Source organism: Danaus plexippus, chromosome 17 (genome assembly GCF_018135715.1).
Source record: "Danaus plexippus chromosome 17, MEX_DaPlex, whole genome shotgun sequence".
NCBI lineage: Eukaryota > Metazoa > Arthropoda > Insecta > Lepidoptera > Nymphalidae > Danaus > Danaus plexippus.
The window spans coordinates 6,842,213-6,855,942 of record NC_083548.1 but is presented as its reverse complement, the minus strand read 5'-3'; the positions used below and the strand labels follow the sequence as shown (position 1 = coordinate 6,855,942).

The following is a 13,730-nucleotide window of genomic DNA, read 5'->3' as shown; positions in this document are numbered from 1 at the left end:
TTATTACGATTTTTCATTTAAAATTCGTCACGTTACTAATTATTTACAAAAAGAAAAAACAGTATTCAAGGATAAAAATATGTTCTTATATTTGTATGAATACAAAATAAAATATTATTTCAATTAAAACATATACAAGTTATTTCTTAATATCACACGCCATGATCGCTCCCCCGAACTCTTTCTCTAAGTATTTGGCGACGCTGAGGCAGAGAGCGTCGTTGTAAGGAGCAGCCAGGACTTGGATACCGATAGGAAGACCGTCACTGTTCCTACCGAGAGGTACCTGGAAATGAATATTTCTATTACCTGATCCACCAAATCTTTACAGTCTATTACTGGTCTTATAAGCACATATAAATAAACAGTCTATAAACAGCTTTATTGAATTATTTTCTTAACTGTAAGAATTCATTTAATTGGAATTGTAAATACAGACAGATACATGAATCGCGATTCAAAAATTTTCTATTTTCAAAATATAAAAATGCATTCTCACTTTTTAAATCAGTAATGTATACGAATAATGTTGTTTCCAGACAGAATTCTAGCATTTTAGAATTTGTAGTCCGTCATGCTGGAGAAACTATGTAATATTTACATGCAACTAAGTAACATATTGATAAACTTGCACTTTTCTTATTTAAAGAAGATATAAGGAGACGTTAAAAAATAAATAATTGTGCTTGATATTGAATGTTACAATCATTCTAGTGGCAACATCTATGAGAGGAAAGATATGAAATGTTGTCAAAAGCGGGGTGCGTTTGACTACATTTAAAACGCTTCTTACCCTGAATTAAATTATTCTGTTGATAACTTTATTATAATTTTATTTTGAACTGATCAACTAAGAATTATTGTTTGACCTTCTACTACTGTAATATAATTTTTTTGTAATCGAAAGTTATTTTCTATTTAATTTTTCGTTTTTTTAAACTATTATTTAACTGCAGACATGCGCAGACCGCGCACTAGCTCTATCTCTCTCACTCACTCACTCCACTACAGAGGATCTATAAAAGAATTCATTAACCCTGGTTGTCCAAAATAAGGATAATGGAAAACTGTTATCAAATTATTGCATTGTAATCGGTCCTTGACACGTATGCAAAGTTTCAAATTATTCAAACTTCTAGAAACCGGTGCAAAATTATGCTCAAAGATTCAGTTACATAAATACATACAACACAAGCAAATAAAAACGCATTAAAATTGCAACATAATAGTAATAGCTTTCAAAATGACATATGAGTGTACCTGTCATATTTAATAATATGGCGACTTAAAGTTTGTAAATGTTCATAAAGATAAAATCTATATCCGAAATCATCGGTACCTTTGGCTTAATTTGTAGTTGTTAATGAAATGGCTTATAATAACATTGTCATTTAATTGTTATTTAGTCTAGTATTTAAATTCTATAATTAATGAATTTTAAAAAATATCTCAAATTTATCGTAGTTGTCAATTGTCAAACGATTTGAATTTAAGTAACTATCAAGCGCTTGAAGCGCTTCAACCGCTTTAATTCTTTTGATACATCCTTAAAACTTATTTTTGATTAGTTAAAACAAATCAGTAGCTAGTGTTACCTGTGTCGCGGGGCACTTGAGCGTATTAACATGCCCCCAATATGAAAAGTTGTAGGGTCTCAGTACTGGCGAGTAGTGGTAGGGGGCGGCCGTCGGTGAACTTGGAAGAAGCAGGACACCACTACCACCTAACTTACTCTAATGAAGAAATAAAAATTAGTATTAAAGCACTTGTTTATTAATTTTCTTAAATTAGTTCAGTTACTTAATAAATATATCATATTGCAATATACATACAAACAGGTCTTCCTTCATACTGCTTATCGTTTTCTCAGCCCACTCCTTGTTAGGCGCTGGCAACACTTGCATCTCCAACACTCTCATTATCGTGAACAGGCAGTACTTACTCAGCCCTAGCATCTATTGACAATATTCAATATATATTAACAATCAAGTGGAGTTTTTGTATGTTATAATGTAAATTGGATAAATGATTTTTATCGTATAAATATATTCTCCAAATATTTTATTACAGATATTCATTATTCAGTTAATGAGACACCATTAAGGTACAGTCTCACTGTCAGTGAACTTTCATTTCATACAAACAAAACTCATTTACAACTTTCTAGCACTTGTTAGCAAGGACTCTTCGTTTTTATTTGTCCCTTTCCTTTTAATAACATTTCTTCCCGAATATACCTGAAGCTACATCAATACATGTACAAGGATGAAATGTCGTCTTGTTTATCACGTTATAAAATAAATATGATATTTTTTTTTTGGAAATCTTAAGCAAAATGAAAGCATAAACTCAGATTTTCTTAATATAAAAATGTTTAAAATCAGCAGAATTCATAAAGAAAGTGGGTTTTTTTAATAATAGGTACATATATTACCTTCTTTCCCAATTCTTTAAAACCATTGACACGATCCTTTCCGTTAACAAGCATGGTTGTGAAGTCCCCGGGCTCGGCGGACATGCTGTGCGCCCACAGCGAGTACATGCTGTCGAACCCTGTGTGGTGGTAGGGCTCGGCTGTGGTACCGAAATCTTCTTGCAGCTTCTTTATCACCCTGGAGATGGTAACGATGATTTTGTTAGAAACACTATCAAGAGTAAGTATAGGCAGAAACTATATGAAGTAACAAATGTCATGTATTAATTTAACAAAAAAAACCTTGAACGTAATATTTTATTTTCTTTATTATAAGTTTTCTCTATTTACAACTTACCTATTCATAGCGTCTTTAATTTCCGGTTGGATCGGACTCACGTGACAATCATTGCTCGATTCTATATAATAAAATTTGATGTCCTGCAAGAGATTTTTATGTATTTTAATAGATTTATTTAAATTTTAGAAAGTGACCCCAAAACCAACACGTCAAAATACTTGTTTTTATTAAATTCTAAACTACATTTAAAAGAAAAGGCTTCTTGCAAAAGAAGATAACCTTAAGTTTGTTTAATCAAACTTTGTAGATCAAAATATTGAATCAATATTTAAGCCTCAATATAACCGACATCTAACTATCATTGACTCAATGGATGCCATAGTTATTTCTTTATAACAATCGTGTGAAGCGAGCGGAACGCTATACTGGCCTCAGGTCATTCATCCAAGAGATGTTCTCGGCAACCGGATGTGCGCTCGTGTCAAGTTTTATTTGCTCGACAGCCCCGTCGTCTGGGGTGGTTCTTGTGAATATTTATTTAGATCGGTCCATTAATTTTAATTTTAGGGCCGGAAAATCTAACCGGTGTCCAAAAAAAACAATGATTCGGTACCAAAACGATGAGGTCGGTTCAATCGCCTTGCATCGAGAGCTTTTTCTTTCAGCAAAGCGAGAACAATATACCGAGATGCATCTCCTAGTATAATGGTTGTACTTTACGCTATCCTATCCTTCTATACCTTACAATCAACGTTTCTATCCAGCTTAAGTAGGTCAGCTTTATCGCCAGCCACGATTTTAGTGAGAGGCCCCAAGTCTTCTACGTGCTTGGATATGAACCCCAAACAATACATACTGTCTTCCTCACCCGTGCGATAAAATGAACCTAGAATACATATAAAAAGGTTCAATTTCAAATGTCTACAATAATATTATACGATTATTCTTTTTAGCATTATCTCTCATTAATGTTTCGTTACCTTACTAGGCTCTGTGTAAAATTTAACACATTTTTTTTTTATAAACTAAATGTCTTATACTGGCAAGTTTAGGACACTTGATCTGATGAAAATACGCCAAAAAGGCTTTACAGCAACTTTTAAAAAGAGTTGACAGTCTTACAAAGCTGGACCGATATAAACCAAACATAAGTAAAAAGTAAAAACTATCGCAAGGAAACTGTGTTGCAAATGAAAAGAATAATCAAAATCGGTAAATATGTTAAAATGTTACAATATCACAGACAGACCCACACATCCACGTCAAAGTTACAACACGTCTCTTTTTGCATGTGTTGCTAAAAAAAAGTGATATTATGCAACCTCTTTGCTTCACACGTACATACAATCTCACACACTCGTACACAAAATAATATTATAATCTAACCTTTGGTGTTAGTCGTACCAGCGGTAGGGTGATGTCCAAACAGTCCACAGAAAAACGCTGGCATACGAGTCGAGCCGCCAATATCAGAGCCTTATTAATATATATATATAAAGTAATTAATTTAAACAATACCAAAAAAAAACCATTTTAATTCTGTCATTCAAATTTAATTGATTTGTAAGATTCCGATAGTCTTATTCATTTAATTTATCAAATTTATTTAATTTTCTTTGAGGACATCTTGTTACTAGACACCATACATAGTGATGAAACAAATAAAATTCAAATTTGGAACCGTTATGGAAACTTTTTAAACTCTGTGAACACTATTTTAACTTTAATACATTGACACATAACTTTAATATGGGTGATTATTCGCGGTAAAAGTTGAATTTAATTTTAAAATACTATAGAGCGGTCATATATCTACAATAATATTGGACAATATAGTTGATTGTACATTATTATTAGTAGTGTAGCGATAATATTGAAAAATTGGGCTATAATTGAACAGAAGCTCGAGCGAGCTTACATTTTATTGCGCAATATGCGTTTTTGTACTGCGAAGGATTTTTTTTTCAGTTCAATGTTTTGAGCGGTAACGACCAGTTCTCATGGTCTCATGAAAATATTGACGTGAATGCTTGGTCAATCTTATTGCTAAATATTATTTAACTTCTGGATTCAATATTATTGCACAATAAAAATATTGTGCAAAATTATTGTAGATGTATGGGCTTCCTAATGAAACAAGTTCTAACACAAGCTGATAGCAGTGGCGTACGTGGCGCTGAGCGCGGCCTCTGCCCCGCTAGAGCCCCCGGGACTGCGCCCTGTATGGTGAGGGTTGTTTGTCTGTCCATACACCGGATTGCGAGTCTCTTGCCTAAACGAATAAGACAAGAAAAAATGTTAATACCTTCTACATTATATATGTATGTATATCAATTACCCCTCCCGCGACCTCGGTTGCAGGAGTCAATGATAATAAATAAAAATAGCCTAGTTTAGTCCATATTAAATCAGCTCTCTACCAGTGAAAGTCCCTTCCAAAACGATTCAGTCGTTTCGCACATTATCCGCAACCAACCAAATCAAATTTCTCTAAGCTACTTATAATTTCATTTTCGTCTTAATATTTTTCAATCAAATTATCTTTGATGTAACCTTACCTCGCAATTCTTAAAACCATTCATCATCATCATCATCATCAGCCTATCGACGCCCACTGCTGAGCAAAGGCCTCTTCTCACATGGAGAAGGTTAGAGCATTAATCGCCATTAAAACTATTACCAGTATGTTAATCTAAAGATACCATTCCATGATTGCATAATATAACAGGTTACATATATCCTCAGAAGCGAATAAACAAGCGAGGCTCGTGATGACAAACTGAGTATTTCTCGTTACATAAGTGGAGATTTTGTTATGACACGGAAGTCATTTTTGTTCGCGTGACGTCACAACGTTTTTACATACTTAAAAAAAACATGAAATAACTACAGTCAGGGTATTACGTTACGAAAAAAATAATGTTTGTCAATAATCTAAAATTGAGTAGGTATAGTCATAATTAAGTTGTAGTGTGAAGGAATTTTTTTCCCTTACCAGATAAATAATATAAGCAAAACGTATCCTTAATCCTATTTTATAATTATTACACTCAGTTCCATTGCGTTAGGTAGAATTTTGATAATTCCACTTACCACCGATATTATGAACATTAAACTATGATTCTAAGATATACGAGACGCATATATTATATTATATTACATCAGTTGAACATCGGATTTGATTTCATAGAGACATGTTCAGTGTGTTAAAATAATACATATAGTAAGCTTGTTATAGGATTTTCATTTTAAATAAACAAGATACTGCAACGCCATCTGTAGGGCTGAGGTGTGTATTAAAACCATCTGGGGCGTCCGCGTCATCCAAATGCTTACAAAAAAAGTTTTGAATCGGTCCAGCCGTTTAGGAGGAGTTCAGTAATATACACACGTAAATAAATAAATAAATAAATATATATATATAAAGATTTTACTCGACGTTTCGATAACTTGACAACAAATGTACCTAATCAAGATACGAGATAAAATTGCTTTAATCACTCACCATATCAATAATTCTGGCAAGTTTGTGGTAGCTAGAGCTATAGCCCCGGCTTTCCTTAATCGAATAACTGCCTCGCTGTCCTCGCTGGCTCTTTCGTTCCGACGACACCACAGACCCATCGTCGTTGGCATTCCTTTCAAACCTTGACTTTCCTTTGTTGTAAATGGCACCCCTTAAACAATATTTACATTATAAAAAACATCCACATAACATCTACGGGACTTGGTTTAATTCATTCAGCCAATTCATTTACCTAAAAAGGGTTTATTGGCCAACTCCTCTGACAGCCCTTGAGCTATTTGCCTGTCAATCTCTCTCGCTTCTTCTAGGGCTGTTTCATACATATCCGCGACGATAGCATTTAACAGCGGGTTAACCTACACATAAGTATTAACTGTGTTGACTGTAAGAAAAATTAGATTTTCACAAAGCTAACTATAGGGTTTTCCATTAAGGGCGCTTGATCTTTGAAATGCAAAAAAAAATACATGTAGGAAAGATATTTGCGAATTTTTTTTTTTATTTGGAAGGTCTATCGACCCCATTATGTATGGAATATGACATCATTCAAATGACCGCCACGGCTTCGGTTGGTGGCGCGCACACGAAAGGTCCAATTTTCGATGACTCTGGCGCACAAATCGGGCTGTATTTGATCGATGGCGTGGCGTATGTTGACTTTGAGGGCATCGGTGGTTTGCGGCTTGTTGGCATAGACCTGCGACTTAAGAAAACCCCACAAGAAAAAGTCCAGCGGGGTCAAATCGCACGATCTCGGTGGCCAGTTCACGTCGCCTCCGCGCGAGATGACCATGTCCAGAAATTGCTCGTGCAGAACTTCCATCGTAGCGTGTGCTGTGTGGCACGTAGCGCCGTCCTGTTGAAACCACATGTTGTCCAGATCCATATTCTCGATTTCAGGCCAAAAGAAGTTGGTTATCATCGACCGGTATCGCTCACCATTGACGGTGACGGCCACACCATTATCGTTTTCGAAAAAATACGGACCAATCACGCCTCCGGCCCAAAATCCGCACCAAACAGTCACTTTCTGCGGGTGCATTGCCACTTGGTGAACCTCGTGTGGTCTCGTCCCAAATACGGCAATTTTGCTTGTTGACATAGCCATTCATCCAAAAATGCGCCTCGTCGCTGAAGATGATTTTTTTGCCAAAATCGGCGTCAACTTCCAACTGCTCTAATGCCCAGTCAGCGAACACACGGCGCTGTCTATGGTCATTAACCTTGAGCTCTTGGGTCAGCTGGATCTTGTACGGGTGCAGGCTCAAGTCACAACGCAAAATTCGCCAAGTTGTCGTCTGCGAAAGGCCGAGTTCCTGTGCGCGACGCGGAATTGACTGCCGCGGGTTTTCGAGGACACTGTCGCGCACAGCGGCGATATTCTCGGCAGATCTCGCGTTACGTTGACGCACGGGAACCGGCTGATTGTTAACTGACCCGGTTGACTCGAATTTGTCCACCAATCGACGGATAGTCGACTCGGCAGGACGATCATCGCGACCGTAAAACGGGCGAAGTGCGCGGAACGTTGCTCGAACTGAAGACCCATTTTCATAAAACAATTTTATGATTTGCACGTGCTGCTCGACACTGTAACCTGCCATGGTGGTTTGGAAGGACGGAATGAATATAACACACTGCATTTGACAGCTGTCACTCAAACAACATGGCCGCAATCAGCTGTCAAAGTTCAAGCGTCCCTATTGGAAAACCCCATAGTAGCTATAACTTCGCCTCTTTGATTATCTAACTTCTGTGCGATTTATATGCGTCGTAGATAAATAAACAAGTACTAGGTGAGCTCACTGTGTTTATGTTATTGAGTCATTAAAGAGGTACTTATGCATTCACAATATTATAACTATTTATATGCTACCAAAAGGGACCTTGATCTTCTCATCATATACTAGTCCTATCAAATAAGCTGTCATTGACTTTATCAGTAACAGCCATAACTCATAACTTTTCCTCTCATCTTATTGGCTGGTGATGACATACTAGAATATACAAATACTTGATCTTATCCCGGATAGACCGACGTATATAAGCACCCAATAATTTTGATTTCTCCCTTTGGTATGATTTATTCCAAATATACCAAATTCGGAATCCCAATAAAAAGTTATATTTGTAGTATTTATTAGTTATACGATAAAAATGTTTTTTATAAGAAATATATTACGAATATAGCTAATGTTTTTGTGTTTTTGTGTGACATTATTTTTTCTACTGAGATAATATATCTAAAAAAGTATTTTTGGTAATACTTCACCTGTTTCATTCGTTCGATCATGGCCTGAACTAACGTCTCGGACTTCAGCTCTTTGTTTTTGATCTTCCTCGCCAAGCTCGTAGCACTCTCAGCAAGGAAGGCATGCCTCTTTTCCAGGTCCGGTATAACTTGCTTCTTGCCTTCCCAATACAACGAAAAGATGAAATCTATCGTCTTGTCAATTAATATTCTTATGTATATACAAATAGATTTTAAAAATGACATATTTCTCGTCAATCCTGCAACAAAATAAACGCTATTAAACCTTTAATATTTGTTTCTTTTTTGGATTTTGTTTCAGCGTTTTCCAATCACTTCTTTCTACTTTTGTGGTTTAATCGTTTTAAGAGTGAAATTATTTACTTATTTTTGTATTAATTGTCGTTTTATAACCATATTTATTATTTTAATCTTATGTAAATTCATGTCGTTGTTAAGGAAGAAGAAAATAGTTTTGAATAAATATATGTACGGCAGTAATGCGTGAATATAAAAAAAACTTTACTAAACCGTTGAGATTAAATAAAAAGAAACCGCATGGAAATAAAAATAAATTATATCTGCATCAAACTTTAATGAATATTATAAGTAAATTGATATAGAACAACAAGTAAATATTTCAGCTAATTTCATGTCGCTCACACTGTTTACTTCGCTGTATAGCAAGAATACCGTACGCATGTGCTTGGAATCTACCGAAAAACTCTCTTTCTCTCTCCTACTTTCTAAATTGTGCGTTCGAGCGTCACGCATTCCTTCCCGCTCTGTCTCTTTTTAACCCCCGCCCCCCCGTCGCCCGCTCCCAGGAACGTTAAACGTTTAACCGTTAAAAGTTTAACGCAACCTTGGTGGAAGTCGCATAAGAAGTTTCGAACGAAGAACTGCTATATAGAGTTCTATGCGACACTCGTTCAACAGCTCTTTACTTATTATTGTTGCTTCTTTGTCTTAGTGTAAACATAACGACTTTTTTTTATTGCGAATGTGTCTAGTTTTTTCATTATACCTACGGAATATCCTCATCTCAAGAAACACTAAAAAACCGTAGACCCCAGAACCTATTATTAGTTTCGCTTTAACACACAAAAAGTTATTTTAGAAGATTTTTTGAAGTACTCGTACATGAACGATTGAATATTCTTACCATAATTTTAAAACTTCAACATTTGTTAAAGGAATATTGATTAAAAAAAAACCTGTAGTTTGCTACTTAAATTACCGTAATATTAAAATATTATTTATAAACTATATGTATTAGAACATTGATTTCCTCGAATTTTAAAAATATTTCAAATTATCTTAAACTAAATAAAATACAAAATATAACCTTTGTAACTGTTCAATCAATCATATATTGACCTTAAATATTTTTTGGAATATTGCAATAGGTACGCATATATTACTGTATTTCAACTTATGTATTGTCTAAAGTGTACTTTAACCACAACATTATAATACACCGACACAGCAAAGAAATATTCTACGTGAGTCGGCATAGACTATAATAAAAAATACATTATAATGACTTGCTCAGAAACTGGTGAACTCATTTACCTTAACAACAATAGACTAACTACAGTTTCTTAACTATAAAGGCTTTAAATATGTGAAGAAGGCCTTTGTCCGGATTTTCACGGTCACTGCAATTGCATTTCAGAGGTCGTTGACACGAGCCGGGCTTAGAAAGCGTTGGTTACGTAAAACTCATTTCTACTTCTGTTACAGTTGGGTAACGTCACGCTCGGTTTTGTTTTATACGCAATATGCGTAATATTAATAACAGATATTTAAATCATATAAATGTATACTCTGTGGAACGTACAGTATAATTTTATGACAGATCTGTAAGTCTAATGTATAAATAATATAATTTATTTAAAACCTTCTTGGAAATCACATAATAAAAAAATAATTCAACAAAATAAGAAATAACAATAGAAGCCGATACTTTGATATACAAAGGACGATTATTTCCAAATGGCAATCTCCTCCAGAAGATATGACAACACAATTTTCGATTTCTTGTAGATTAAAAAGTTTAAAAAAATGAGATCGCTAGAAGTAGTGCAAAATCGAGCTCAGGAACTTTGGTTACATGCCAACAAACGTGTATGTTACTTCAATTATAAGAGCACCTAATAAATGTGTATTCAAAACTTATAACAATATTAATTTTCTCATCATTATGTAAAATATTTATTTAATACAATGCTGATAATTTTTCAATTAATTATTTCCTTACTAATGTTTTTTATTTAAAAAATCGCTAGATTAAAAAATATAATGTCTATAGCACAATTTTTTTCTTGCTTGGTTTCATTCACACTGAGTGTGTATAATATTGAGTCAATGTCAAAGTTTTGTCTATAACGGAAAGAGCATATCGATACCATCTATTCAAATACTTTAAATCCCTGATTTAAATTATAAACAAACATAACAATTTATTAAGGTGTAAAAATAATATAATTTCTTATTTATTTCAAGTAACGTATCTAAAAAAATACTAAACCTTTTACTCCAAGCTTGTGAATGTCCACGACTTGTTAATTTAAAAAAAAAAATAACTTTTAAATATTCTGAACTATCGACAACGCGTAATGGATATTTACTTAATAAATACTTTTAAAAAGTCAGTAAAATATAATCAAGCAGTTTCAAATAAATAAAAACTATATAAAATAAATATTTTGAACTCACAGATTATAAATGATATTAGGAAAATGTATACTTGTAATTTAAAATAAGATATAATATATAAAAGGACAACTTCGAACCTGTCAATAGACAGCCAAAGCGCGGCAGTCGATTTAATTTTATTTTTTTCAAATTAGCATTATCTGTGAAAACGTGTTCTGATAGTTAATAATAAATTATATATGATTAAAATATTCCCACGATTAATTCATTATCAACAATGGATACACCGCAATTCTTAAACCAAACTCCCGCACTAACAATTGTCTACATTTGTTATAATTTTTTAATATTTAAGTATCTATAGAAATTATTATTTATTTTTCATTCAGACATACCTTGTTATCGAAAAGTAGTATATATTTATCAAGTATTGTATGATACTATTCGAACTTTTCTGTTTTTAAATATTTATAGTGAAACACAAATACAACCGTCCTCGCCAAAAGCCGATTGCGTACTAATAAGTAATAATATAACATTATAATTTATAACTGTGTTGCTCAGTCAGCGAAACATACTAAATCTAACTGAAAAAATATACAATACCAATGTAAGGGATATATATTTTTAAATAAACTTTTTTTTTTTATAAATGGTGAGCCAAGGTCGGAAAATAATACCCATTCAAAGCCAATAACCTAAATTGAACCGCTTGATTAATTGTGATAACACAGATTTACCTGACTGAATTTTGGTTAGCATAATAAAACACTCTTCATTCAACGTCAGTATTGTAAAGTTTGTTTATAGGGCTCGGTTTTGTATATATTATGAAAAATATATAAATATATATAATTGTATATAGAATGACAAAAATAAGAAGAGGTCTTAACAAGTATGTTAAACGTAAAAAGAAAAATATATTATCCGTAACTGGAATGGTGCCTTTGTATAGGTACATTTTCTTAATTAATAAAATGAGTACTCAACATTAAAAACTGTAAATAAAAGAGTGTCATAATTTAGAACATTAGAATCTCCGACAATTTTCCTCATTCGTTGGTCCACGACTCCACTGCGAATGGAGCCCTAAGCATAAAAAAAGGCCTCATCGAATAAAGGGTTTTATAGTAAAATAGCAACTTATAACAAACATTCATTAAATAGGTCACAGTCTGAACCTTCCGCCTCGTATAAGAGCTGAAACTGGACAAAGAGATGAAAATTTTTAATTGTTGGCTCTTGAGTCATAGTTATACATTTATCTCGAATTATATTGAAAACTAGTCAACCTAAATAGGTTAGGTAAATAGTATTATACAATCATTTAAGAATGAAATAATCTACATACAATATATTTATGAATCGATACTTTTATATCTATCAGAAAAAAATATTATCTGTCTTTGTAGGCTTACACGAGCATCATTATCGATGTTTTAAAATTATTATAAAAAAAATATTCTTCTGTAAAAATTTTAGAATGTTTTCGATACAGTGAGTGATTATTTAAATCGCAATCTATTTATAGGAAATAATACTTTGCAGTTAAAGGTCACGGATAAATAACACGTATAATGATACGTTTAATGACTTAATTGTATCTATCATCCTACATACACTTACAATAGTAAGTAAGATATACACATCTAGATTGTAATTTGTAAAACCTTAGGAAGAATAAGATCTGTATATAAAATAAATGAAATCTAAGCGACATAAAACATTCTATTTGGCTTTTAACAATGCAATAACATTAGGCTTAGTTTATAGAAAAAAATTTTCTTTATCAAAAACATATGTTGAAAAAAAGTTCTTATGATCTATGTTAAAATATTTTTAAATGTATATTCATGAAATTTAACTGCCTCCCAGTTAGTTAGTAAGTTAACTTTTATTTATTTAGTACAATTCACGAGGAAGAAATCGCAGGCAAAAGCAGATCTTTTTATAAAATTAATTTAATTTCTAATCACTACAATAGTACTTGGCTCGGAAAGCGCTAACCAATAAGAATACTATAAAGCATTAGTATAATAATATATCTGTTACGTTTATTCAACTTATTCTTGTCAAGTAGGATGGAAAATATAATATTTACAAGTAAACAACTTGGTGTAAATGGAAATTTGAGCGGACGGAGACATGGGAAATAACTAGTGTCAAAAGATAATAAAAAATTTAAAATAAAAATACTATGAAATAGTAGTAAAATTATAATTTCTGTACAACGTCGTTATAGTTCTTCTAACGTCGTTATAATTGTTTAACTATAAAGAAGAGTTCACAATTCATATCTTCAATGTATATCATAAAGAGAAAATTTTGGGGATATAATAAAAAATATAAAAGTGGACAATGTATTATAGAATATTTGAATAAAACTGTTACACAAAAATTTTTGTTTCTCGTTGGACAGTTATTATTTTAAAAATATTTATAAATAACACATAATATTTTAATTGATCTTTCAACAAATGCAATCAGTAAAATATTCTAAAAATATTTCATTTTTTTACGTTTTGTGTAACTGAATATTTAAAAAAATAACATCAATGTATACCATTATACCATTTTT

The 13,730-nt window shown here is 32.8% G+C and overlaps 1 protein-coding gene across 1 annotated transcript; it reads right to left on the bottom strand.

The window, feature by feature from the left end:
* Positions 1 to 100: 100 nt before the first annotated feature.
* Positions 101 to 11,684, bottom strand: LOC116771489 (fatty-acid amide hydrolase 2-like). Its single transcript, XM_061523317.1, has 12 exons — positions 11,548 to 11,684; positions 8,513 to 8,751; positions 6,473 to 6,596; positions 6,220 to 6,391; positions 4,862 to 4,986; positions 4,101 to 4,190; positions 3,455 to 3,600; positions 2,772 to 2,854; positions 2,435 to 2,612; positions 1,833 to 1,955; positions 1,596 to 1,733; positions 101 to 286 (listed from the first exon to the last, which is right to left on the bottom strand). Exons 2-12 carry the CDS (start codon positions 8,735 to 8,737, stop codon positions 140 to 142), a joined length of 1,551 nt encoding a protein of 516 aa, XP_061379301.1. The 5' UTR covers positions 8,738 to 8,751; positions 11,548 to 11,684; the 3' UTR covers positions 101 to 139.
* Between the last annotated feature and the right edge of the window lie 2,046 nt (positions 11,685 to 13,730).

Coding starts and splice junctions, on each gene's coding strand:
- LOC116771489 (XM_061523317.1), bottom strand. CDS start 8,737: ATGTCATTTTTAAAATCTATTTGTATATACATAAGAATATTAATTGAC. Junction 6,392..6,472: donor GGCCAATAAACCCTTTTTAG/GTAAATGAATTG, acceptor ATATTGTTTAAG/GGGTGCCATTTACAACAAAG. Junction 4,987..6,219: donor TTGCCAGAATTATTGATATG/GTGAGTGATTAA, acceptor TTATTCGTTTAG/GCAAGAGACTCGCAATCCGG.